General features: G+C 46.6%; 2 protein-coding genes across 2 annotated transcripts in view; one reads left to right on the forward strand and one right to left on the reverse strand.

Annotated features, from left to right (window-relative positions):
* The window catches only part of Metap2 (methionyl aminopeptidase 2), a 28,954-nt gene extending 20,257 nt beyond the window's left edge, over positions 1-8,697 (forward strand). Inside the window, exons 7-11 of the mRNA XM_003475883.5 lie at positions 794-888; positions 4,227-4,323; positions 6,956-7,059; positions 7,231-7,346; positions 8,011-8,697. Of these exons, the coding sequence (XP_003475931.2) occupies positions 794-888; positions 4,227-4,323; positions 6,956-7,059; positions 7,231-7,346; positions 8,011-8,263 (665 nt within the window). The 3' untranslated portion in view covers positions 8,264-8,697. The remainder of the gene's footprint in view (positions 1-793; positions 889-4,226; positions 4,324-6,955; positions 7,060-7,230; positions 7,347-8,010) is intronic.
* Positions 8,698-9,895: 1,198 nt separating this feature from the next.
* The window catches only part of Usp44 (ubiquitin specific peptidase 44), a 36,586-nt gene continuing 22,640 nt past the window's right edge, over positions 9,896-23,841 (reverse strand). Inside the window, 4 exon segments of the mRNA XM_063255319.1 lie at positions 9,896-12,215; positions 12,848-13,053; positions 21,611-21,719; positions 22,037-22,232. Coding sequence (XP_063111389.1) covers positions 12,019-12,215; positions 12,848-13,053; positions 21,611-21,719; positions 22,037-22,232 — 708 coding nt within the window. The 3' untranslated portion in view covers positions 9,896-12,018.

Genomic DNA, 23,841 nt, shown 5'->3' on the forward strand with positions numbered 1-23,841 from the left:
TTCAGTAGAGCTGTGCTGAGGGAGACGCAGGGGCACTCCGGAGTGAGTGCCTTACTAAAAGCCGAGGCCGTTGGGAAGCTGAGGTTTGTTTTTGTGTCATGGCATGGAAATAGCCCGTATTTCTTCATTTAGTCATTGTTTATGTGTCCTACACATTTATCTAGAGACTTCCAGTCTTTTTTGTATATATGTTTGCTTTTCTAAATTCCCCCCTAAATCATGTCCCCAAGTACCATGTCACCTCACTTCCAGGCCAGAAAGCGAGCTGAGATCCCGTCCTGACCTGTGGCTTCCTCGTCAGACATGTGGCTTTGAGTAGAGCACTGTACGGCCCTGTACGTTTCCCCTGCCCTGTGCAGGGCTGCTCCTTGTCTCTGGGTCCTCTCTGCCTTGTTTCTGTTGGTCTGTGTGCGTGATAGCGGGAGGAGAGTGTGGAATGGACCCTGTTTCAGAGTCTCGGCTACTAGTCCTGTGAGTCTTCAGCAGTTTTATTCTGCCCCCTGTGTACTCTGCTCTCTGCCTCTGGAAACACCTAGTCTCTGGGGACTTGGGAGGCCGCTCTGTCTCCTTTGAGCCCATCGATTCAGTTTTTTGAGATGGGATTTCACTGTGTGGTCAAGGCTCAAATTGAAGACACTGCTCCTGCCTCAGCCTCCCTGTTACTGGGGCTTCAAGATTGTGCCACCACACCTGGCTCTCCATTTTCTTTTTAACTTTGTTTGTATTTTATAGGTTAGTGCTATAAAGTAAGTAAATTGATGAGTAAACTTACAGATGATTTTTTTTCTTTCAGGTAGGATAATTGACTGTGCTTTTACTGTCACTTTTAATCCCAAATATGATATATTATTAAAAGCTGTAAAAGATGCCACTAATACTGGAATAAAGGTAGGTGAGCTGAACGCACTGTTTCTTCAAATTCTTATTTATTTATTTGTTTGTTTGGTTTTTGGTTTTTCTAGACAGGATCTTGTTATGTAGCTCAGGCTGGCCTTGAACTCATGGTGATCCTCCTGCCTCAGCTTCCTGAGTGCCAGGATTATAGGCGTGGATCACTGAGCCAGCTCTTTAAATGTTTTTGAAGCATTTGCTTGCTAGCCTGGTTTAAGGTCTGTGCATGTTAGGGTGAACGACATAATTTACTGCCTTGAAGGTCTTAGGTAGTTAATGGGAATAAATAGTATGCGAAAGGTTTTTTAAAAATTCAGCTTCACTAATGTTTTTATTAAAACAAAGTTTGGATATGGTTTTTTGCCTTAAAGTTGTGTCTTTGGGGTTGTTGCTGTTCATAAACTTTATTTTGTAGAGTAGTTTTAGTTTCACATCAGAATTGAGCATCAGAACTGCAGCTTTCCTGGACCTTCATAGCACACTACACCCCGTGGCCCCTGGGAGAGGCACTGGGCTGAGCTAGCAGTGGGCAGCACAGGCGCAGCCTGGTGCAGCAGGCAGTGGGCACTGTCGCTGTGCCGACATTTGGCCGATGGCTCTGCAGTGACCCATGTCCTTGAGCATCCCCGTGCTCTCTGTGCTGCCAGTTCGTGCTCCCCCTCCTGCTCAGTCCTGGCGCAGGTGCAGTTTCCCAGCCCGCGCCCAGTGCCCATACTTCTGCCACGCTCTCCAGCTGTGAGTGGCCGCTTTCACCGTCGTTGTGGGGTGGACATGTCGATGCCTGCAGTCACCCTTCCTTTTTCCCTCCGGTCAGCACGAAGTACTGCAGTGCTACCTGGACTTCTGGGACAGCTTATTTCACCTGGCACAGTGTCTCCTTGTGCCCGGGTTTTCTCCCTTTAGAGGCACATGTGCATGTACTCACACCTTACATATACGCTGTACGTGTGCACGCATCTGCGCTGTCCCACCCGGAGACACTGCGTCCTGGGCTGTGGGAATCACTGATTCCTGCGGGTGTTTTTCCCTCGGGGCACCTGCTACACTCCCCACAAGGCTGTGCTGCTTTCTGCTCCCACTCACCCTGCACAGGGACAGTCCCCAGCTCCCCCCGGCCTTGCTGTGTCATCCCAGGGTGTTTTCAGCAGGAGCCACCCCAGGGGTGTGTGGTGATGTCTTCCTATCACTGTGGTGTCCGTGAAGGAGCCATGCTAATGGCTGTTTGTATCATTTAAGAGAAATGTCTGTGCACTCTCTTTTGGGACAGCCTCACAGAATTGCCCAGGCGGAGTCCTCCTGCCTCAGCACCCCGCATCTTCATCCCAGTGGGTGCGGGTACCCAGCTTTCCCAGAGCCGTATGTTGAAGGTTGTTTCCTGCTGGATGGTCTTGGTGCCTTTGTCACAGTCACTTGGCCATCTGGGCGGAGTGCATTTCTGGATTGTCTGTCCCTTGGGTGTGTATGTCTTTTTTTATGCAAGAACCATACTCTTGATTGCTGTAACTTTAGAAGTTTTGAGTCAGGCACCAGTCAGGCACCATGGCACAGGTCTGTAGTCCTAGCTACTTGAGAGGCTGAGGCAGGAGGGTCCCAAGTTTGAGACAAGACTGTGTCCCATAATTCCTTAAAACGGGGCTAGGGACACAGCTTGGTTGGAGTGCTTGCCTAGCAAAGGGTGAAGCTGTCGGTGCAGTGAGAATCCTGTCCCCTCTCAACCCCTGCCACCAAGAGTGTTTGGGCTCTGCAGTTCACAGTCCCTGGAAGAAAGTCCATGTGGATTTTTGAACAAGTTCTTCTATTTCTGGGAAGCACTCCATGGGGATTTGCTTGCCTGATTGTGCTACTGGGGCCTGAGTCCAGGGCAGTCTTTATACTCAGTAGGGGTTCCCTGCTGAGCCCTGTTGTGCTCAGGATGGACCCCCAAGGACAGTCTACCACCATGGTACATATGCTTTCCTTTTTATTTTATTTTTGGTACCAGGGATCAAACTCACGACTGCACACTTGCAAGGCAGGTGCTTATGCTGCTGAGCTAAATCCTTGGCCCTCCTTTTTATTTTTATTTGAGGCAGGTTGTAGCTAAGTTGCCCAGGCAGGCCTTTCACTTGTGATCCTCCTGCCTCAGCCTTCCAAATAACTGGGAGCATTTTCCCCAGGTTATGTGAACGATGTGAACTCAATCCAGAGCTATCGTGCTCCTAGCATTTAGACTGAGATGCTTTTTTTAACGTCCCAGTGTGTGTCTGGGTGCTCACTTACCTGGTGTTCACGGAGCTTCTTGGATATTCGTGTCTCATCGGCCGTTACTTCTTCAGCGGTTCTGTCTGCTCATTTGTTCTGTGAGGCCCCCGAGGTGTGCAGTCTGAGGGCTGCGGTGGTTTGTGGGGGGGCCCAGGCTCAAGTCTTCCTGTGGCTCTGGCCTGGGGGGGGGGGGGCTGGTCCCTGCCCGTGTTTGGCTTTGAAAACCTCTGGGGAATTTTTCATTTAGTCATTGCATTTTTCAGCCCCAGGTTTTTCAGTGTTTTTAAAATCTTTACCCGGTTCATCCATGAGATCTGTTTCAGTACTCATGTCTGTTGGTAACGTGTGCCCTTGGACAGTCGTTCTCTCCTGCGTCCTGTGCTCTGTCATTGTTCGGCACTCTGCATTTGAATCTAAAGTGAGAGCCCTGGAGCTCCCGTTGTTTTTCTCATCGAGGTAGCTGTTTTGAGTGTCATATTAAATATTTAGCTTCTAGCCAGGGAAAGACAAAAAGGAAAGGAGCCAGACTGGGGAGAGCGCTGCTGCCTCCTCTGGGGATGGAGCTTAGGTCCCGCATGTTTCCAGCAGTTCTGTTTTTGTTCCCATGGCTCCGTGGGGTTGTGTGCAGGATGTTTTGGAACCTGCACCTGTGTGGGGTGGGGGTGGGCACACCACTGTCACCCTGAGGGCTAAAGCCGATGGGCCAGCAGGCCCTGGTTCTGAGGGTTTAGAGCCATCTTGGAGCCCGAGTCCCTGCGTGGTCACCTCCCGAGGATTCAGTGTGTTGGTGTTAGGCCGAGAAGTGGGTGCCAGGGTGTAAGTCACAGACCTGGTGTTTCTCAAACTCTAGCCACATTGTTCACCCTGTGGCCTAAGTGCTTGGTTCCCTGTGCCTGTGCCAAAGCTTATTGTCACGCTGTCTGTTCAGCATCTACAGGGATGTGTAGTGTAAACGTCGTTTTTCTGAGTGTCCTTTGTTTTAAATATTAAGAAATCATGATAAAGTTTTTAAAAATAAAAATCAAAAAAAAAAAAAAAAGAAATCATGATAAAGTTCTGCACTTTGATATATGGAACATGCTCCTTGTTTGCAGTGTGCTGGCATTGACGTCCGCCTGTGCGACGTGGGCGAGGCCATACAGGAAGTTATGGAGTCCTACGAGGTAGAGATAGACGGCAAGACGTACCAAGGTGGGTCCGCCAGCCTGCCTCCTGGCATGGTTCTGGGAACGCCTGCTTGCTGTTCCTTTTCCTCCCTCCTCCCCCTCTGTCTGTCTGTCTGTCTGTCTCTGTCACTGTCTCTCTGCCCTGTGGTACTTGGGATCGAGCCCAGTGCCCTCACCCTAAGCCGCCCCTCCAGCCCTGCTGTATTTTGAGACCAGAGCTAAGTTGCTGGGACTGGGCTTGAACTCATCCTCCTGCTGTCTCAGCCTCTCAGACCTCTTCAGTGACAGGTGTGCGCCACCATGCCTGGCCAGTGGCTTTCTCTAGGCTAGCTGCTTTGTCCTTGTGTCCTGGGAACCTAAAGGGGTGGCAGGTCACTGCTGTCCGAGCACAGCCACTCCTGGGAGCCTCTGCTCAGCTCCTGTCGTGCTTGGTGGGGGATGTGTGGCAGTGTCACCTGCGTTGCTGGCGAGGGAGCCGGCTTGCCTGGGACTGCAGGCAGGACCCTGGTGATTTTCCAGCCTCACACTGAGAATGTGGAGACCCGCTGCTCACTTGTCTGTCCCTGTACCTGTCCCTGTCCCTGCTGGTTCTTTGAAAGGAAGCAGTTTCGGGGTGCCTCTGCTGTTGCTCTCTGCGCGGGCTCCAGACATGCGTTCTAACCATGGAGGAGCTGACACGGAAGGGCGGAAATGCGCAGCTCCCAGAGGAACTTGTGAAGCCCCAGGCTGGGTCTGCTGATTTCCAGGCTCACCACATCTGGGAACCCGACTTCAGGGTTCTGCGAGAAGTTGCTGAAACTCTTAGGGACTGTGGCCTCTGTGTCCTCACGCTGTCTCCTCCTTCCTTCCCTCCCCACTTAGCAAGGGGGCAGGTCCAGGTCGCAAAGTTGGACCCCTAATGTTTTCCTCACCTCTTCCCTTGAACTGTGTGGCGTTTTTGTTCTCTTCTTGGGGTCACTCCTGTCACAGAAAACCTCTGGGAGAAATCCACAGGGATCAGAGCTGCAGCCCATCTCTGTGAGAGCCTGCCGAGGTGGGATGGATGTCACTGGGCCATTTCATGTGTGTGTGTGTGCACGTGTGTGTTGGGCACAGCTAAATGCCCCGGCCCCGCGGGGGACTGGCCACTTTCACACTGAGCTGTGGCCTTGGCTCTTCAGTTTTTTATTTCGAGGCAGGATCCTGCTACTTCACCTTGTGGTGCAGCCTGGGCTCAATCTTAGTACCCTATCACCTCAGCCTCTCTGAGTGCTGAGGTCCTTAGTCTTGCTGTGTAGTGCAGGCTGTCCTTGAACTCACTGTGCAGCCTATACTGGCCTCAAAGTTGTGGCAGTCCTGCCTCAGTTTCTCAAGTGCTGTGGTTACCGGTGTGCACCATGCTACCGAGCCTAACAAAGCATTTTTGCCTGACAGTTCACCAGGTCTTGGACTAGTGCTATCTACATTTTAAAATAAATTTTGCTTATATCAGAAGAGTTTTTCTTTTTATTGTTTTGGGGAAAGGAGTTGAGAATTCTTTTTCTGTGCCTCCTTCCTAAATTTGTAATTTACCTGTCATTATTTCATTGGTAAAATTTTTAAAAACTTTTTGCTGCCTACTTCTGTGCCACTGTAAAGCTGACTTCATACCCAAGATTCTAGAATTTACAGTTAGATTTCCAAGCCTTTCTTTTTTCTTTTCCCAGAGACAGGGTCTTGATATGTAGTTTGAGCTGGCCGTAAACTCACTTTGGAGCCCAGGCTGGTCTCAAACTCACAGTCCTCCTGCCTCAGCCTCCCCAGTGCTATCTAACCCCCCTCCCCTTTTTAAGAGAAATTGCTGAGCATAAAATGTAGTGTTAAGTGTGATTAGCATTGAAAATGATAGCCCGGGCTGGGGATTTAGCTCAGCGGCATAAGCACCTGCCTGGTAAGTGCAAGGTCACGAGGTCGATCCCTGGTACCACCAAAAAAAAAAAAAAAAAAAAAAAATGCATAGAGCTTACCTGCCTGGGCCACAGCCCAAGGCGATAGCTCCATGGTGGTGGCGAGTCTGAGTTCCAGGGTAAGGGGCACAATGGCCCTGGTACCCGCTGTGGGGCTGCACTCCTGGGATGTTTCCCGGCACTCAAGTCTTTCTTGTGCACTGCAGTGGTGGTGGCCACTGTCCAGAGTCCTGTGGGATTCATACCTGCTTTCCTCTGAGTTTAACAGGCAGTTTAACTAGGGTTAGCGTGCGCTGCTATGCGTGTGGAATTGCACAGATCTGCATCAAGTGGTTCTCAGCTCATTTTCAGCTTAATGTCTGTTGACTGCTTCACCGGTGGGTGGTTTTGGTTGTTGACTGGTGTTCTGCCGTGTGACTGTGCTGCCACTGGTGTGGTTTCAGGCCATGCAGAGTGAAGGTTTCATGAACTCCCCTTGTGACCCAGCATCCTTTCATGTGGTTTGTTCTATAGCCACACAGACAGGCTTCTCCTGTCCCTGCGGGCCAGTCTGTATTTTCAGTGACTCCCTAGACGATTCTTTATTTCATCCTCTCCTGCAAGATGCAGGATGAGGTGCAGTACAGCTGCGTCTTGCTGTGCAGTAAACGCTGGGATTCTCTGAAAAGTCAGGGATCTGTGTGTCCTTCTAGAAGGCCTGCGTAACACATCTTTCCCTGTTTGTTGCCACAGTGAAGCCAATCCGAAACCTCAACGGACACTCAATTGGGCCGTACAGGATACACGCAGGGAAGACAGTGCCCATTGTGAAGGGCGGGGAGGCCACCAGGATGGAGGTATGTGGTGCGGCTGGGCTCGGGCTTCGCTTTCAGGGTGAGGCGGGGTGGCTGGTGGGGGCTCGTGTGTGTAGGGCGCACCCGCTCAGCTCTCCACTCAGGGAGGGAGGCCAGGTGGGGTCAGGGCGTCCTGGGTCCTGAATGCCACTCTCCTGCCATGTGTTTCTGAAGGAAGGAGAAGTGTACGCCATCGAGACCTTTGGCAGCACAGGGAAAGGTGTTGTCCATGATGACATGGAGTGTTCGCATTACATGAAAAATTTTGATGTTGGGCACGTGCCAATAAGGTGAGTGAAGGCTGCTTTTTGTCCGTCCCGGTTAATAGTTAAAAAACCCAACACAAACGCAGGCCGGGCTCACTAGCAAACAGTTGTGTAGCCAGTGGGAAATTGTGGGTTTCCATTACCACAGAAAAGTTAGTAGCCTGCGTAGTGCTTTGAGATGACAATTTATTTTCTTCAAGTCTACATTCTAAGTGTTTGTGAATATTATTTTGCCAGCATGCTTAGGTTTTTGGTCTTAATACTGTTATCTTTATTGTACCACGAATTGAACTCGGATGTTGTGCTTGCCACGCGTGAGCTTGTGCCACTGAGCTATGTCCCTAGCCCCATCATCCTTTTTTTAGAAGTCCTCTTCTATAAGATAACCACCAAAGGCTGGATTTGCACGTCTTCTTGTGTGTGGTGTGGTTTTTGAGCTTCATGCACGAAACGCAGCTTCCATAATTCGCTATAAATGAGCCCGTGACTGGGAATTTAACATAGGAACAGATGGGTGGGCACATCCGTGAGGTGACTGGGGAGCGCTGGCCTCACCTGCTAGGGCCCCTGGGCTCCACCCTAGTATTGAAAGAAAAGGAGCAAAGAGCAAGCTGAAGCCAGCGACATGATGCGCTAGGGCTGCGCTAGGAGTGACAGAAGCTTTCACACGTGCGCTTTCTCCCCCTAGGCTTCCAAGAGCGAAACACTTGTTAAACGTCATCAACGAAAACTTTGGCACTCTCGCCTTCTGCCGCAGATGGCTGGATCGCCTGGGAGAAAGTAAATATTTGATGGCACTGAAAAATCTGTGTGACTTGGGCATCGTAGACCCGTACCCGCCACTGTGTGACATTAAAGGGTCTTACACAGCGCAGTTCGAACACACCATACTGCTGCGTCCGACTTGTAAAGAAGTTGTCAGCAGAGGAGATGACTATTAAACTTAGTCCAAAGCCACCTCAACGTCTTTATTTTCTAAGCTTTGTTGGAATACGTTATACCACAGTTAACTTGCAACATGTTGTCTGTTTTAACAGTGGACCTGTGTAATACTTTATCCATGTTTAAAAGAATTTGATTTTGATCCAAGGCAAACCATCTAATGTAATTAACCAAGGAAAAAAGCTTTCAGGACTTTCAAATGTTAACTGTTTCCTCCCTGTCTAAGACATGTTATACGGCTCAGATTAGTTAGGAATGACTTACACATTTTGTTTGGAACAACCAAGTCATGCTTTTTGGGTATTTATATGGCCATATTCTTACTTGAATGCTTTGAATGACTACATCCATTTCTGCACCTATGCCCTCTGGTATTGCTTTTTAACCTTCCTGGAATCCATTTTCTAAAAAATAAAGACATTTTCAGATCTGAGAGCTACATTTTAATGTCTGTGGTTATAATTGTGAGCAGGAAGTAGCTATCCAGTTAGGCTTCTCTGTGGACTGTAGGTGTCTTACACAGACCCATTCTTCTGGTGTAGTGGCTAAAAACAAGACCTTCCTGTGCGTAAGTGGGACAATCACCTTTTCTTTAAAAATGATGCAAAGCTTTAGGGATACTTTGATTTTCTTTGAGACCCTCACTGGTACCTGTCTTTCACTTTTGTCCTGACATTAGAAAAATTTAACTGAAACATGATTTAGTGGGAACATCGTGGACACTTGAAAAACCTTAAACATTTTGATCCTTTGCTCAATGGTAGTACTTGTTAAGAAATGTATTCATCTTCCTCAAAACACCAAAAGAGCTTTTTTTAAAGCCACAAAAGCAAGGAGAACATTTCAAGCTTGTTCTGCTTAAGAGTCAGACTGAAGATGCAGGGCCTTCCAGCTGGAGTCCTGGGTACGCTCCATCTCGGGCAGTCTGGGCTCGCGTGGCTCCCCGGGTGGACGTGAGGCGTCGGCGCTGGCTCCTCTGCTGCATTCAGCCCCACTACCGAGTCTTCTATTGCTTGAATATGTGATGTCAGGAATGTTCCAACATAATTTCAGAACTGTCACGTGCCAAGGTGAAAGCCTTTGTGTATGCTTTAGCACAATGAGGTTTTTATTGCTCTGGGATGCTGTTTTTTAGTTCTGTATTAATGTTCTTAAGAGAAACCTCTGACTTAATGTACCTAAATCCTTTGTTCCGTTCAAAAGCTGCTCTTTCTGCCTTCGAGCTGTAAGTGAATGTTACCTTCTGTTCTGGGAAACCATCTAGGTTTTAGCTGTCTGAGCTGTTTACTATGGTGCTCATGTCCAGCAGCTCCCTTGGGATAGTTGTCCATTTTCTGTGATGCCATACAAATGGCAGAGCTCGTGAGGTTCACGCCTGGCTGTACTGTTTTCTAAGCCAGGATTTAAAAGAGCCCTGAATGAAGATTTGGAGCTTTCCCAGCATTCTGGGTAGCAGTCAACAACAATCTCCTTTCTCAGAGAAGTGCTGGGGGCAGTGCTGGGGCAGTGGTTGGAAGGGAGAGGATTTGTATATAGAAAGTGCTCAGCTGGGGGAAATCTGCCTGCAGCCGTGTATCTCGGAAACCTGCTCTGTTTATGATGATGTACTTATTGCCAACAAGCTACCAGTCTGATGTTTAACAGCAGTGCCTTTAGTAAATTATTTTACAACCAGAACATGTTGTTTTTTGTTAGATCAACACAGCAGAATGTAGAGGTCCATGTGGAAACTGGGGATATTTAGTGAGAAATCTAAGTTCTGTGAGTCATTTAGGTTTACATGTCTAATTCAGTGGAAACACAATTCCTATGTACCGTGGCCACCCCAACACCTCCCTCTCCCCCATAGCTTTTAGTGTATTTCAGACCAAAATAAATACAAGCAGTTATGCCATTACAGACACAGCTTCAAGTTTTTTCTTTTAAAATCTGATTAAAATTAGGTGCTAAATTATTCCGTATTTGAAAAATTGTCCTGGGAACCCTGGGTTGGAGGGCAGCCTGGGATATACGGCCTATATTCCTGACAAGGAAAGGCTGGGCACCTGAGTCTTAATGAGGCTTGACTGTGAGAGTGGAGGAAACAGCCTGCACAGATGTTCAGGCAGCCAGCAGCTCTAATCCTTGGCGTTTAATACCCAGCTATTTTCTGGCACAAGCTGTTTGATGCTAAATTCTCATTTATGCTTAAATCAGCTGCTCCAGGTGATTTGTTTCCTGAAACTAAGAAATGTGCTAATACAGGTTGCTTTTAAGGTTTATACTTACAAGTAACTTCTAATGGCAGATAGTCACAGGATATTACTTTTCATTAGATTTCAAGCTGCAAATAAATTTATCTTAGAGAAAAGGGGCAAATGATCTTCTAGTAACTGCCAATGGCATATGATCTGTTACTGATCTACAGAGGTGAGCAGACCCTCTCCTTTTAAATCAGCAGGACTTCAAGGAAGTACTGTGGTTATTAGGGAAGAAGAGAAGAAGCATGTCACACTATTCTTTTTTTTGAGACAGGGTCTCACTGAAGTGGAGATGCCCTGAACTCACATTACAGCTCAGGCTGACTTGAACTCAGCAGTCCTGCCTCAGCCTCCCAACTGCCAGGACTATGGGCGTGCACTACTACCGTGCCAGGCTCACACCATGCTCTTAACACAAATTTAGATAGTTTTCACTGTATTTTTAAGAAGGCTGGCATCCCAGGATACCTCAGAGTTTCCCAATACTTAACATAATCCTAGCAAGAGTAAAATATCCAGGCTTTGCTATTCAGAAAAATGAGATGCCACACATGTAGGCCAGTTGCTAATCTTGAATAGTTACCTTCTCTGGCCTCTAGTTTTCTCTTCAAGACTTTTATTCCCTTGAACTAACAATCTCGAGCTATATAAAGCTTTAAGAGGTACAATGTTATCAAATACAGAATGAAAAAGATAAACAATGTGAAACGTAATATACAGGTTTGGTAAATTCAAGTAAGTACCAGCCATTCTTCCCTTTTCATATCCACAGTTATAAAAATTTACTTAATATACATTTGTAAATTTGCCATTTTCATTTAAATATAGTTTGACTATGTTAAATAAAGAACTGTTAAAAATTTTTTGGTGTGCTTTTTTGAGATAGATCTCACTGTGTAGCCCAGACTGGCCTTGAACTCACAGCGATCCTCCTGCCTCAGCCTCCAACAACTCTTACAATTTTAAATCAAATTCCATTAGCCAAATCAATCTCTTCTGAGCCCCAACTGTGCAGAACCTTGGGCACATCACCAGGTATGACAGCTGGTGAGGCTGAGTCACCTGCAGTGCTTCAGCTCAGCTCCCTTCCCAGGGCAAGGTGACGTCAGGACACAAATGCCCTGCAAGAAATGTTCTTTTTTAGTTGAGACTTATTTGTGAGGAAACTATCCAATTTTCCATCTTTTTACAATCTGTATAGAAAGCAGCTACAAAAGATAAATAAGCAACAAATGTGTATAAAATGCTTCCCTGCATTTCAGTAGATCGCACAAATTCATGATCTAAGCCAGTTAAGACATCAATGAGAGGTAACATGAGCCTAAGGTCAACAGTCTCAACCTAGCACCTGAGAAGCATATATTTATGCTTCATCTCTGTGTAAAAGTTTTGTTAGATACAGAATATATAAATGTAGTGTGCGCACTGATTCTGAAGTAAAAAAAGCACCAAATTACAACTCAGCCCTTTAGAAAAAAGTCTCCACATTTCAAGAAGCAAACTGGCGTCCTGGGTCAGCTGCAGCTGTCACTAGCAGGGGGGTCCATGCCGTCCCTGTCCTGGTCTCCCGGGTGCTGGCCATCCGCCGGGCACTCCAGGTAACCGCTCTCAGGCCCGCGCTGCGTGTAGAACAGGATGTAGGCCTGGGCCCTGCACACATCAGCCGAGGTGCACACGCTCAGCTTGGAGTCGTTGCAGTGCACCCAGAACCCTAGAGGGGCCACAGAAGCGAGCTCAGAGGGGAGATGGCTTTCTGCACCGGGTGTCGGAGGCGAGGACCTGTCCCCGTCCCCTGTGTGCTAACAACCGTGACTCCCCCAGCTCATTAGATTCCCTCTTCGGTAACAAATGACTGAAATAAACCAATGAACATAAGGACCTAGGCTTTGAGGCATGCCTTTAACAAAACCTGGGGGTTTTCTCGTGGTACTGAGGATTGCACAAAGGGGTCTGCACACTGAGCTATACCTTAGCACTTTACTCTGATTCGGGGCCTCACTGAGTTCCCTATATTGGGCTAAACCTTCTGCTCCTTCTGCCACAGCGTCCTAAAGTCCCAGGATTGTAGGCAGGCTGACTTTTCCTTAACAAAACTGTCTTTATCACCCTGTCTTCACAGCCCTTAACTAACAAAAACAACAACAAACCTTTAGAAACTATAGTACTTCCTATAGCATGTAGAGTATAATTTTCAAGAACAACCTCATGTCTCTTTTGTTAAGCAACAGTATTTCAGAAGCATTCTTTGCTTAATATGACTTAGAGGCAGTTTAGAAATCATTAAAGCCTGAACACCAACTTCTAAAACTAAGCCAAGAGAAAATCACATTTTCCTGTTTCTACCTCCTTCAGAATTATAGCAGTAGGCCGTGTAGTGTCCTGAGCCGAACCCTTTCCCGTGGTGCATCACGACGGCAGACAAGTCGTAAAGAAAGCATTCGGGTCGGAGTGATTTCAGGGTCTCCCCGCAGCAATAGGGCTCCATGTTTAAGATCTCTTCAAAGCCAACATGAATACTGATCTTCTCTCGGTTATTACGTCCTGACCACCTGAGAAGAAACCAGAGCACAATCAGAGAAAATGACCGTACTCCAGACAAGAGTCATGCCAATGGAGAAGAGGAAATTCAAAGAAGCCTATACCCCATTCATGTCACATAAAGTATCTTTTTTTTTTTTTTCCCTTTTATCGGTACTGGGGATAGAACTCATGACTGCCTGCTTGCAAGGCAGGCGCTTATGCCACTGAGCTAAAATCCCCAGTGCCGTCATAAAGTATCTTTTTTAAGACAGCTGACTATAACCAAGACGGTGGCACATGCCTGCAGTCCCATCACTCAAGAGAGGCTGAGGCAGGAGGACAGCCATGAGTTCAATGCCAGCCTAGACTACATAGTCCAAGGCCACTCTGAGCCACATAGCTAGACCCTGTGTCAACTGCATGCCCCTCACAATATCTGAATTGAAATTACACTATAAAGCTGTGATAAAAACAGTGTGGTTCTGGCAAAACACAGACCTGAAGATCAATAGAGCAGATTAGAAAATGTAGAAACAGCTCCAGACACACTAAGCCACCTTAATTTTTACAAAGATGCCAAACACATTCACTGGAAGAAAAATAGCCTCTTCAATAAATAGTGCTGGAAAAGCTGGCTCTACACATGGTGAAGATTAAAACTGGACCATTGTCTTTCCCCATGTACCAAGCTAAAATCAGAATGGATCAAATATCTAAATACTAAAACAAAAACATTAAATCTGCTCTAAGATAGAATAGGTAAAACTCTTGAAGACATTGATGAGGCAAAGACTTTATGAACAAACCCCTGACTGCACAGGAAATATCACAAATATTCAAGAACTGGGATCTCACCTACTGAAAAGCTTTTGCATGGCAAGACAAACCACCAACAGAGTGAAGAGACAAGCCACAATGTGCGAGAATGTTTGCCAGCTGTTCCTCAAAGGATTACTTTCAAGAACATATAAAGAACTCAATGGGGTTGGGGCTTTAGCTCAACAACCTAAGTATCTGCCTGGCAAGCGTGAGGTCGTGAGTTTGATCCCTGGTACCAAAAAACAAAAAACAACAACAGAAAAAAATCAATCCATACAGACTTAAAGAACCAGTTCAAAAATGGGCATCAGAGATGGATACACATGTCTTACATGAAGAAACACAAGCAGCATATGTGGGAAAAAAATGTTCAACATCAGTGATTTGAGAGATGCAAATTAAAACAACACAGATTCCACATCACTCCAGTAAGAATGGCTACTATCAAGAAATTAACAAATGCTAGAGAGGTTGTGAGCAGAAAGGAACTCTCCTGCACTGTTGATGGGAGTGCAGACTGGTGTAATCACTGTGGAGGTCAGTCTGGAGACTCCTCAAAAAGCTGGGATTGGAAGTTGCCTTTGACCCAGCTATTCCACTTCCGGGCGTATTCCCAAAACTGAAAGCATCATACCACAGTGATATATATGCACCCATGTTTATAGCAGCACAATTTGTAATAGCCAGATCTTGAAAACAATCTAAATGCCCATCAACTGAGGAATAGGTAAAAAAAAAAAACCATGGTATTTCTATCCAATGGAGTACTACTCAGCCATAAAGGATAAACTGGAGACTTTTATAGGTAAATGTATGCAACTTGACAGCATACTCAGTGAAATACATAAGACACACATTTGTTAAAACACACACACACATACAACCTGAAAACCAAATTCCATGCCTCTCAGAGACATAGTTGGCTGTAAATGGAAAGACTGACTTTATTTCCCAAATAGGTCCAGTCAGACTATTTTATTTTGTTTGGTCTTTCTTTTTTCTTTTGAGACAGGGTCTCACTGTGTAGTTCAGGCTAGACTTAAGCTCACTTTATAGCCCAGTTTGGTCTTGAACTTGCAATGATCATCCTGCCTCAGCCTCCCAAGTGCTGGGATCACAGAAGTGCGCCACCACATCTGGCTCCAGTTAGATTTTAAAATAATTTGACTTCTGCAGTGATAAAATAGGAGAAAAGACTTTGGGAAAGTTTGAGCACGAAGGGCATTTTCTCCTTCTACCAGGAAAAGACAGGCTCCCGAGAGCTTTTACTTCCTTCCCACAGAAAGGAATCCCTGGTGGGAGGTATGATTTGTATCTCTCTTGGTCAGGTGTGCAGGGTGAAAAGTGAAAGGTTTTGGCCCAGACAGGACTCTGCAGCCAGGAAAGCCACAACCGGAAGCAGGAAGCCCCATCTTGCCCTGCCCCTAGGAAGTTACCTGTGACGCCATCTTCCCGCCCCTGGGAATTTACATATGGCGCCAAACCTAGGACCAATGGGCTACCTGTGTATCCCTAATGCCCACCTTAGGTTCCACCCCAAACCGAGGCTATTTACAGGTCCCCACGCCACGTGTCCACCGGAGAGATCACCGGACGCCAGCGGTGGGGGTGCCGGTCATCTCTCTCCGTGTTCTCAGAATAAAGGCCGCTTTTTATTTTATATTTCTCATCTTTTGTTAATATTTTTCATCTTTTGGAAATAACTCTATCATTTGGTGCCGTGACTCGATCGGCAGGCAACTGACTCTTGGGCCACATACCCAGAGTCTCTTAGCCGATAACCAGATAACATCCTGGATTAATCCCGAGCTTTTTCCTCTCCTGTGATGTTCCTGTCGCCAGCCGCCTGCACTCCGCATCGGCCAGACTGATTTCAGATGAGCACTCCCCGGGGAACTTTTCGCACTGGGCAGCCCCAGTGGAATGTTCTCCCCGTCTGCGTGGGTCTGTGCATTTTCACGTCCTTAGGACTGCCCAGGGCAGGGTTCTTTCTGGGCAAACCTGCGCCCACAAAATCTCTCATGTTCTTTGGGTTCGGATAGCCCAAAGCAGAGATTTTTGGGACCGCCCACACTGAAAGAACACCTCACTTCCCTTAAAGCCTTGCGCTTTCACGGGCAAAACTGTTACTGACCCCACGTAGACTCCATTCGTAAATCTCTCAGTGACGACTGGAGTTTACGAGTTTTTGGAACCGTAGCCGCCGCGTGGTACCACAAACGAGTGACGACTTGTTCTGGACCTCCGGTTTTTTTCTTGCCTGAATCAGTCATGGGGAACGTATTTTCTAACTCCCAAAAGACGCCTTTACAATGCCTAATTTCCAGTTTACGTACTCTAAAAATTAAAGGTACCATAAAAACTAAACAACTAACTTTTTACTGCCAGGAGGTCTGGCCAACCTACCCGCTTATCGGCAAGCCTTGGCCCAAAAAAGGAACATTTGACCCCTGCATTCTCAGGAACTTGTACGATTTTTGTCAAGCTGGCAACAAGTTATTAGAACTCCCTTATGTCCAAGCCTTTTTTATTCTGAGAACACGCCCATCTCTCATTAAGTCTTGTGCTCCCGCTGAGATACTTTTAGCTAAGTCTACTGCGCCGCAAACTTTTCCTCCGTTGTTTTCCCGGCCACCGCCTGCCTACCACCAAATTCGTTCCCTGCCAATACCTCCAGCCGGACTGCTCTCCCCTCCCCCTATGCCTGATTCTCTCAGCAGCTCTAATCCCTCTCCGTCGCAGATACCTCCCGCTGTGCGATCGTCTCCCTCCCTGCCTTCCAGGACCCATAACTCTCCCAGCAGCTCTAATCCCTCTGTGTTGCAGTTATCTCCCGATGTTCGATCCTCTCTCTCTCCGTCTCCAGGGACCCATATCTCTCCCAGCGGCTCTGATCCCTCTGTTAGTGCTTCCTCTCAGTCTCCGACTTCTCCTGAGAATTCTGTATCCCCTACAGCATTCTCACCGCCCGCCCACCATACTAGGTCTCGGTCACTATGTCCTTCCAGCAGGTCGCGTGATTGTTCCAGCTTGCGCGGGGAACAGTCGCCATGTTGCAACCCTCTGCCACGTGGCATGGCGCCGCCATGTTCAGGAGGGCCACATGGCGACAGGGCGCCGCCATGTTTCGGGCCACGTGACAGGGCGCCGCCATGTTCCCAGGCGCCGCCATGTTTTGGGTCATGTGACAGGGCGCCACCATGTTTCCAGGACCCTCACTGTCAACAGGCGTCCCCTTGTGGCTCCTCTTGTGAACTACAACAGCCGCCCTGTTGCAGTGCACATGATGCTTCATTGTGCTGCCGACAGCAGTCCTCTCACTGCAAGGCACACAGTGAGACGCCATCTGCTCATGTTTCCCAGGGTGACCGGCAGCAGCTCTGTAGCCGTTCTACAGATGATTGCTCACATGCGCCTACTGGAAGGATGGCTGCTCAGTGGCCCTCTGCTCCAGAATCTCCTCAGGCTCTGCTACCTCTTTGGGAGCAAGCTGGCTCCAAGGGACTTGTTAACATCCATGTGCCTTTTTCCCTTTCTGATCTATCTCAGATTACCCTTAAATTAGGTAGCCTCTCTGTTGACCCACAGAACTATATCAGGCAATTTGAATTCATTACTAATTGTTATGATTTACATTTTAAGGATGTTTATGGGATTCTAAATACCACTCTCATCTCACAAGAATGGAATCAGCTGTGGCAAGCAGTTCGAGAAAAAGCTGATCACAGACATGAGGTAAACACCACTGGTAATGACTCTAGGCCTATAGCTGTGCCAGAGCAGGACAAGCATACTAACTATAACAAACTTTTAAAACAGGTCCAGGAGGCTAATCAAAACCCAGCTGTGTTCCTAAATTGGCTTTCTAGTCCTCGTGCCCTTCCAGCAGTTCCAGCTTTGCGCACTGTGTCGGGCTGCCTCCCAGCCCCTCCCTCCCCTGTGCGCCGTCCTTGTCGCCGCTGCCACCTTACACGTTTCCGGGGGCAGTCCGAGCCCGCCCCTGCACGCTACATCCCAGCGCTTGCCCCACCCACTGGGCGTGCTCTGCCGGAGCGCCGCAAAACAGCAGCTCAGTGGCTCTGCTCAGGCATGCTTTTTTTACAATTTGGCTCCGCTCAAAAGATGCTTTTTTATTACAATTCTCAAACCATTTAATCAAGGTTATTGGCCACCTGATAATTTTACCAGCTTTGTTTATCAATCAAAGCCTTCACCAATCTCCTGTTTAACAACTAAGGTAATAAATTCCTTTTTGCTGGGAACCACTAGCTGTATTTCAAGACAAGGGTTTTCTTAAAGTTTTATTTTATTTGTCTTGGTTCATACTACTGCAAATAACAACTTTAAAAGTAAATGTGTTCAGAATTTCACAGTATTAGATCAGTTTTGATAGATTCATTCATAAGATTGCTAAACCTTTACTGCAAAATGTTTCCATTAAAGCCTTGTTTGGCAGACTAAAGCTTTTTTGTTAATTCTACGTGTCACCCTATAAGAAAAGCGGTATGCCATCCAGATAAAGCCTGCTCTCTAATCCAAAATGTCAATATTAAATTCCTGCATACTTACTTAATTCTACTGTAGTTCAAATCCCAAACAAAAAGGCAAAACTTGACCTTCAAACCTTATAGAGATCTTAATATGGTTTTTCATAATTTTAACACTTGTGACACTTGGAGTTCTGAGACAGGTAAACCTACACAAGGTGGAGCTGCCTGCCCCCTCCATGGACCACGCTCAAATGCAGCAGAAGATACTGGGCAAGAAAATGCCCCATCCTGGCATTCTTTGAGACCTTACTCCAGGACTACTGGACTGTCCTAGCCACCAGAGAGTGGGTAAGTCATCCTAGCCCTCACAGGAAATGTCGACACTGCCAGATTCGTCACTGACAGAAAATCGCTGCTGAAGACTGAGGAAGTTCAGGGCAACAACAGCCCCCTTTGTGGGTGTCCGTCTCGGATTCCAAGTCGCACTAAAGTCTCAGGTAAGACATTCTCTATATTTGTGGACATAGAGGCCATATATACAGAGTTCTTCCTGAGTATTCAGGTTGCTATATTAAATCAATCTCTATGACATGGTATTGATGGTAAACCTATGCCATTTACAAACAGGGCCTATTTTGTGCAGGTCCCAGTCCTAACTCTTAAAATGCCTTTTATACAGGCTGACTTAGACACTGAGGCCTCAACAGCTTCCACCTGTTGTCACTGGTGGACCTCAGTGATATAGACCACCCCCTTCCTTTCTTATTCACCAATTTCTCAGGTACCCTGGTCAAGACTGACAGATACATTTTTGTCTTCTCACTTGGTTTATACTTTTTCAGGATACATAAAAGCCTTTCTCATACTTGCTAAAGTTCTGTTACAGCAAATCATTCCAAGGACTACAACCAGGTTACAGTGACCCATGCCTAAATCAAAGTTGCTAGACTGCCATCCTGGTTTCACATCACTCAGGCTAAAAGGTGCCCTTCCAGCCCTTCGCAGCCACAGTTAACAGGCTAAGTCATGTTTTGTTATCCACTTTGGTTCCTAATTCCTTACATTCTATTAATGATCATTTTTACAGCAGGACTCTTTAACAGTATTGCCTACAGACTCCAACATCATGCATACCAGAGACAAGCCTCACCAACCTACCGTCTTAACTTTTATGCTTTCAGATGGGGGAGTAATCACCTCTCATAACTCCACTCCTCCTAACCCCACGTTTAATTTTCAGAATTCTGCCTTACCGTGGAACATGTCTAAATCAAAGGCACCTTTCCTTCTACCTCACCTGGGTCCTTAAATATGACAGTGCCATGTCTCCTCATAACATTTTGTCTCTGTTTTTCCAGTCTGACATACGTGCATTCACCAGTGAAGTTGTCCTGGCTAAAACGCCTGGCAGCAGCGTCTACCTGGGCATCAACCTTCATCCCGTCGACTCCCCTAGGCTCCAGTACAGCGCCCTTTGCCAGCAGGAAGTAGTTAAAGAGAGAAATCTTCGCCCCTTTTCATAATAATAATCATAAGACGGGATATGAAAGGTTTTGGCCCAGACAGGACTCTGTAGCCAGGAAAGCCACAACCGGAAGCAGGAAGCCCCATCTTGCCCTGCCCCTAGGAAGTTACCTGTGACGCCATCTTCCCGCCCCTGGGAATTTACATATGGCGCCAAACCTAGGACCAATGGGCTACCTGTGTATCCCTAATGCCCGCCTTAGGTTCCACCCCAAACCGAGGCTATTTACAGGCCCCCATGCCACGTGTCCGCTGGAGAGATCACCGGACGCCAGCGGTGGGGTGCCGGTCATCTCTCTCCGTATTCTCAGAATAAAGGCCGCTTTTTATTTTATATTTCTCATCTTTTGTTAATATTTTTCATCTTTTGGAAATAACTCTATCAAAAAGCATCCACACCAATAAACAAGAACATCAGGGTACCACTGGGTGACCAGTGTTCTTGCTGTGTATTGCTTGAGCTACCACGGCTGCCAGCCCCGAGGCAGCTACAGAGAGGGGGCACAGGCCGAGTTTCCACCTGCAAACCTCTGGGAAGGGAACAGAGGCTGAAGGCTGTGCGGACACTGCCAGCCGGTGTGGACTCCATGGTGTCTGTACAATGGGGCACTGGGAGAGCGGCGTGGCTGTACAGCAGCAAAGAGAATAAATAAACAGGGCTGGGGATTTAGCTCAGTGGCTCAAGCATTTACCTGGTAAATTCCAGGTCATGAGTTCGATTTCCATACAAGATAAACAAACAAAAGGGGGTGGATCTAGCTCAGTGGTATAAGTGTCTTCCTGGCAGGCAGTGCTTGCACCAGCTGAGTATGGACCGAAACCTCTAAAAACCAAGCCTTCCTTCCCTCCATTTTGAGCGTCAGGTATTTTGTCTCAGTAATGAGAGAAGAGTAACCAAAACAGAATCTGCTACCAGTGGAGTGCAGTCATTGCTATGACTGGACCTGACAGTGTGGTTCAGGAGCCCCTGGGAATGGCCTGTGAGAAGTCTGGAAAGATTCAGAGATGTCATCCGAAAGAGTGGAGCTGAAACACCCCAGCCCGTTCTGCGTGCGAGATTCTGGTCAGAGTCAGGAGACGGGAAGGCTGATCGAAATCCTGCAGGTAAAGGCCAGGCTTGGGAGGTTTCTGCTGGTAAAAAGGACTACACAGGCTGCGGGACCCCACATGATGTGCGTTATGGCTTGGACAAAGTTTTGCTGCATTTCGCTGGTGTCCAGAGACTGCCGGAGACTGGGCACAAGAGTGCCGACAGTATTCCCAGCCCTTTTAGGCTGGCCTTGGAACTGTCATGCTCCTGCCTCAGTTTCCCAACTAGCTGGCATCCCAGATGTGTGCACCCACACCTGGCTTCTGACTTTTCCTGAACTGCTTTGAACTGAAGTACCTTTAACCAAGTATTTTCCAACACAAGGTAACTGTGTTAGCTACTCTAAAAGCATAAATTTAGAAACTTGTCTTCAATATGCTGAGCGTTACACATCGAAAGCAGAATGTGGACGTCCAGCAGATGGCAACAGGAGAGATCCGCTGGCCTGCAATGCATTCCACGAGGGCCTGAATACTGAATAGGGACCGGCTTGCTGCTCATGGCCAAAGACAACTGCTAGAAGGTTTTCCTTCAGAAACAGAAGGATGAGTCCTCTAGGAGCACTAATGCATAGCTTATCACTGTCCCCCATGCTCGGAGCAGCAGAAAGCGTAAGGCTGCCCAGGCGGAAGGGCACAGGGCACCCGGCTCTGCGGTACCCACCTGAAGCGCTTGAGGTGCAGCCTGAGAACCTTTGGCAGGCGGCAGATGAGGAGCTGCTTCTGGGCTTCCGAGAGTGCTGCTGGCTTGGCGGAGAACCTCCTGCGCTTGGCTGCAGTGTGCGAGAGTGTGGGCAGGAGTTAGGGGTACAGGAAACCAAAGGAGCTGCGGACTTAACTCAGACCTCAACTGACCCAGCAGCTTGAGATTATTCATATATAAATTCTGAATGTCATCAATAAGGCTCAACAAAGCAAACAATAACAACAACAAAAACTCAGCTCATTAATGCCAAGTGTAAAATAGAAATGTCTAGTCTGATTTCTTTTGGTGAACTAAAGTTATTTTCATAATAGCTACTTAGGGAAGTACACTAAATTTATATTTCTTGTGTTAGTCTTAGAAAAGCACAGAGAACTCTCTACTCACAGTTACAGCGGTCACATACGTAGATTTTTCCTTCTAAAGCTTCAGTTTCTGTGAACTTGGCCAACATTTCAGTAACCAAACATGGCTGTGAGGTAGCATCTTTTCCACTGCACTGGTATCTTTCTGGAAATTCCAATGACAAGTCCCAGAAAGATTCTATGGTATTTGATTTGCTGTCACATGCAAGACATGTAACCTACAAATAAAAATATCAGTTACTCAGATTACAACCCTCTGTCAAAACGTTAACTTTTCCCACTAGGCCATTGTTAGTAAATATATGAAAATGCATCATTAGAAATCTGGGTAACGAGGAGAAAAATTATATACGTATAGCTAGCTACTTAGGGGAGTATTATGAATTTGTATTTCCCATGTTAGTTTTAGAAAAGCACAGAGAACTCTTTCTACTCACAGTTACAGTGGTCACATACATAGATTTTTCCTTCTAAGGCTTGGAATATATGTATTTCCAGTATTGAGAATTGAACCAAGGGCCTTCATGCTCAGTTTCAGTCCCCAAATCTTCAGCCTCTATTTGTTTTGTTTTTCTGCAGTCCTAGAGACTACAGCCTTTACTCTGAGCTATAGCTACAAGCCTTTTTAAAGTTTCTGAGATACAGTATTAGTTATCCAAAGTAGGCTCAACTTGTGATCCTCCTGCCTCAACTTCCCAGAGTGCTGGGATTACGGGCATATGTCTTCATGCTTGGTTTTCTATTTGCTTTTTGAGGTAAAGTCTAATTTCCAAAGGCTGGCTTTCAAATTGCAATTTCCTGCTTCTGCCTCCTGAACAGTTGGGATTACAGGCGTGTACCACATGCCCAGCTGGGGGCTTTATATTCTTATAAAGTGTGTTATAAAATTTTCATTCTGTAAGATTGGTATTAAACCCATTATGAATTGGCAGGTTTAATTAATGGGCCACAACAATGCAGTCAAATCTAAGACTCTAGGCAGGGCAGGTAGTACACGTGAACCTGTAATCCCAGCACTCCGGGAGACTGAGGCAGGAGGACCCACAAATTTGAACACAAACTGGGTAATTTAGCAAGATCAGGTTTCAAAATAGTAAAAAAGAGCTCAGATTGAGATGTAGCACAGTGACAAGGCCCTGGTTTGTTTTCTAGTACTATCACCACCAAAAACAAACCAACCCTGGACTTTAGGTAAACACAAACTATGGGCTCGCTGAACTGGGGCACATCATGCTTGTGTAAACAACACATATCTTCACATGCATTTCGTGAATCTATGTCTTTGTGCCTGCAATTCTTCACCCGTTTCCCTCCTCATCTTGCAGATTTTGTCTCTCTCCCAGTCCACGTTTTTTTGGTGCTGGGGATGGAACCCAGGGCTCTCACTTGGGACGCACGCATTCTTTTTTTTTTTTTTAATTTTATTTAAGGAGAAAAGAAAAAAAAAGCAGGGAAAGGGTACAAGTTATACAGATTTACAGAAAAAAATGAACAGTAGAAAATCACTAGTTAATGGATTACATATTGTCATCTTAGAAATAATTGTTCAAGTCACAAAATTAAAGCTTGTAAAGTGGACATTCCATCAATGATACTGCAAACAGTTCTGTTCATTGATCCAATAAAACTCTGTGATATCATTTTCTATCTTATACACTTAAATATACATGCAGTTATATAGTTTGGAGCACTTTCTTTTCCTCTCTTTTGTACCATGACTATTACACATTTTGGGTTTCATTGCTCCCACGGTTCTTATTACTTTTTTGGAAGAGAGCAAAACCAAATGTGACATAACAGAACAGAATCGGTCAAGTCAAAAGGGTG

Source organism: Cavia porcellus, unplaced genomic scaffold (genome assembly GCF_034190915.1).
Source record: "Cavia porcellus strain 051 isolate PalLab524CR breed Dunkin Hartley unplaced genomic scaffold, mCavPor4.1 scaffold_8, whole genome shotgun sequence".
Lineage (NCBI taxonomy): Eukaryota > Metazoa > Chordata > Mammalia > Rodentia > Caviidae > Cavia > Cavia porcellus.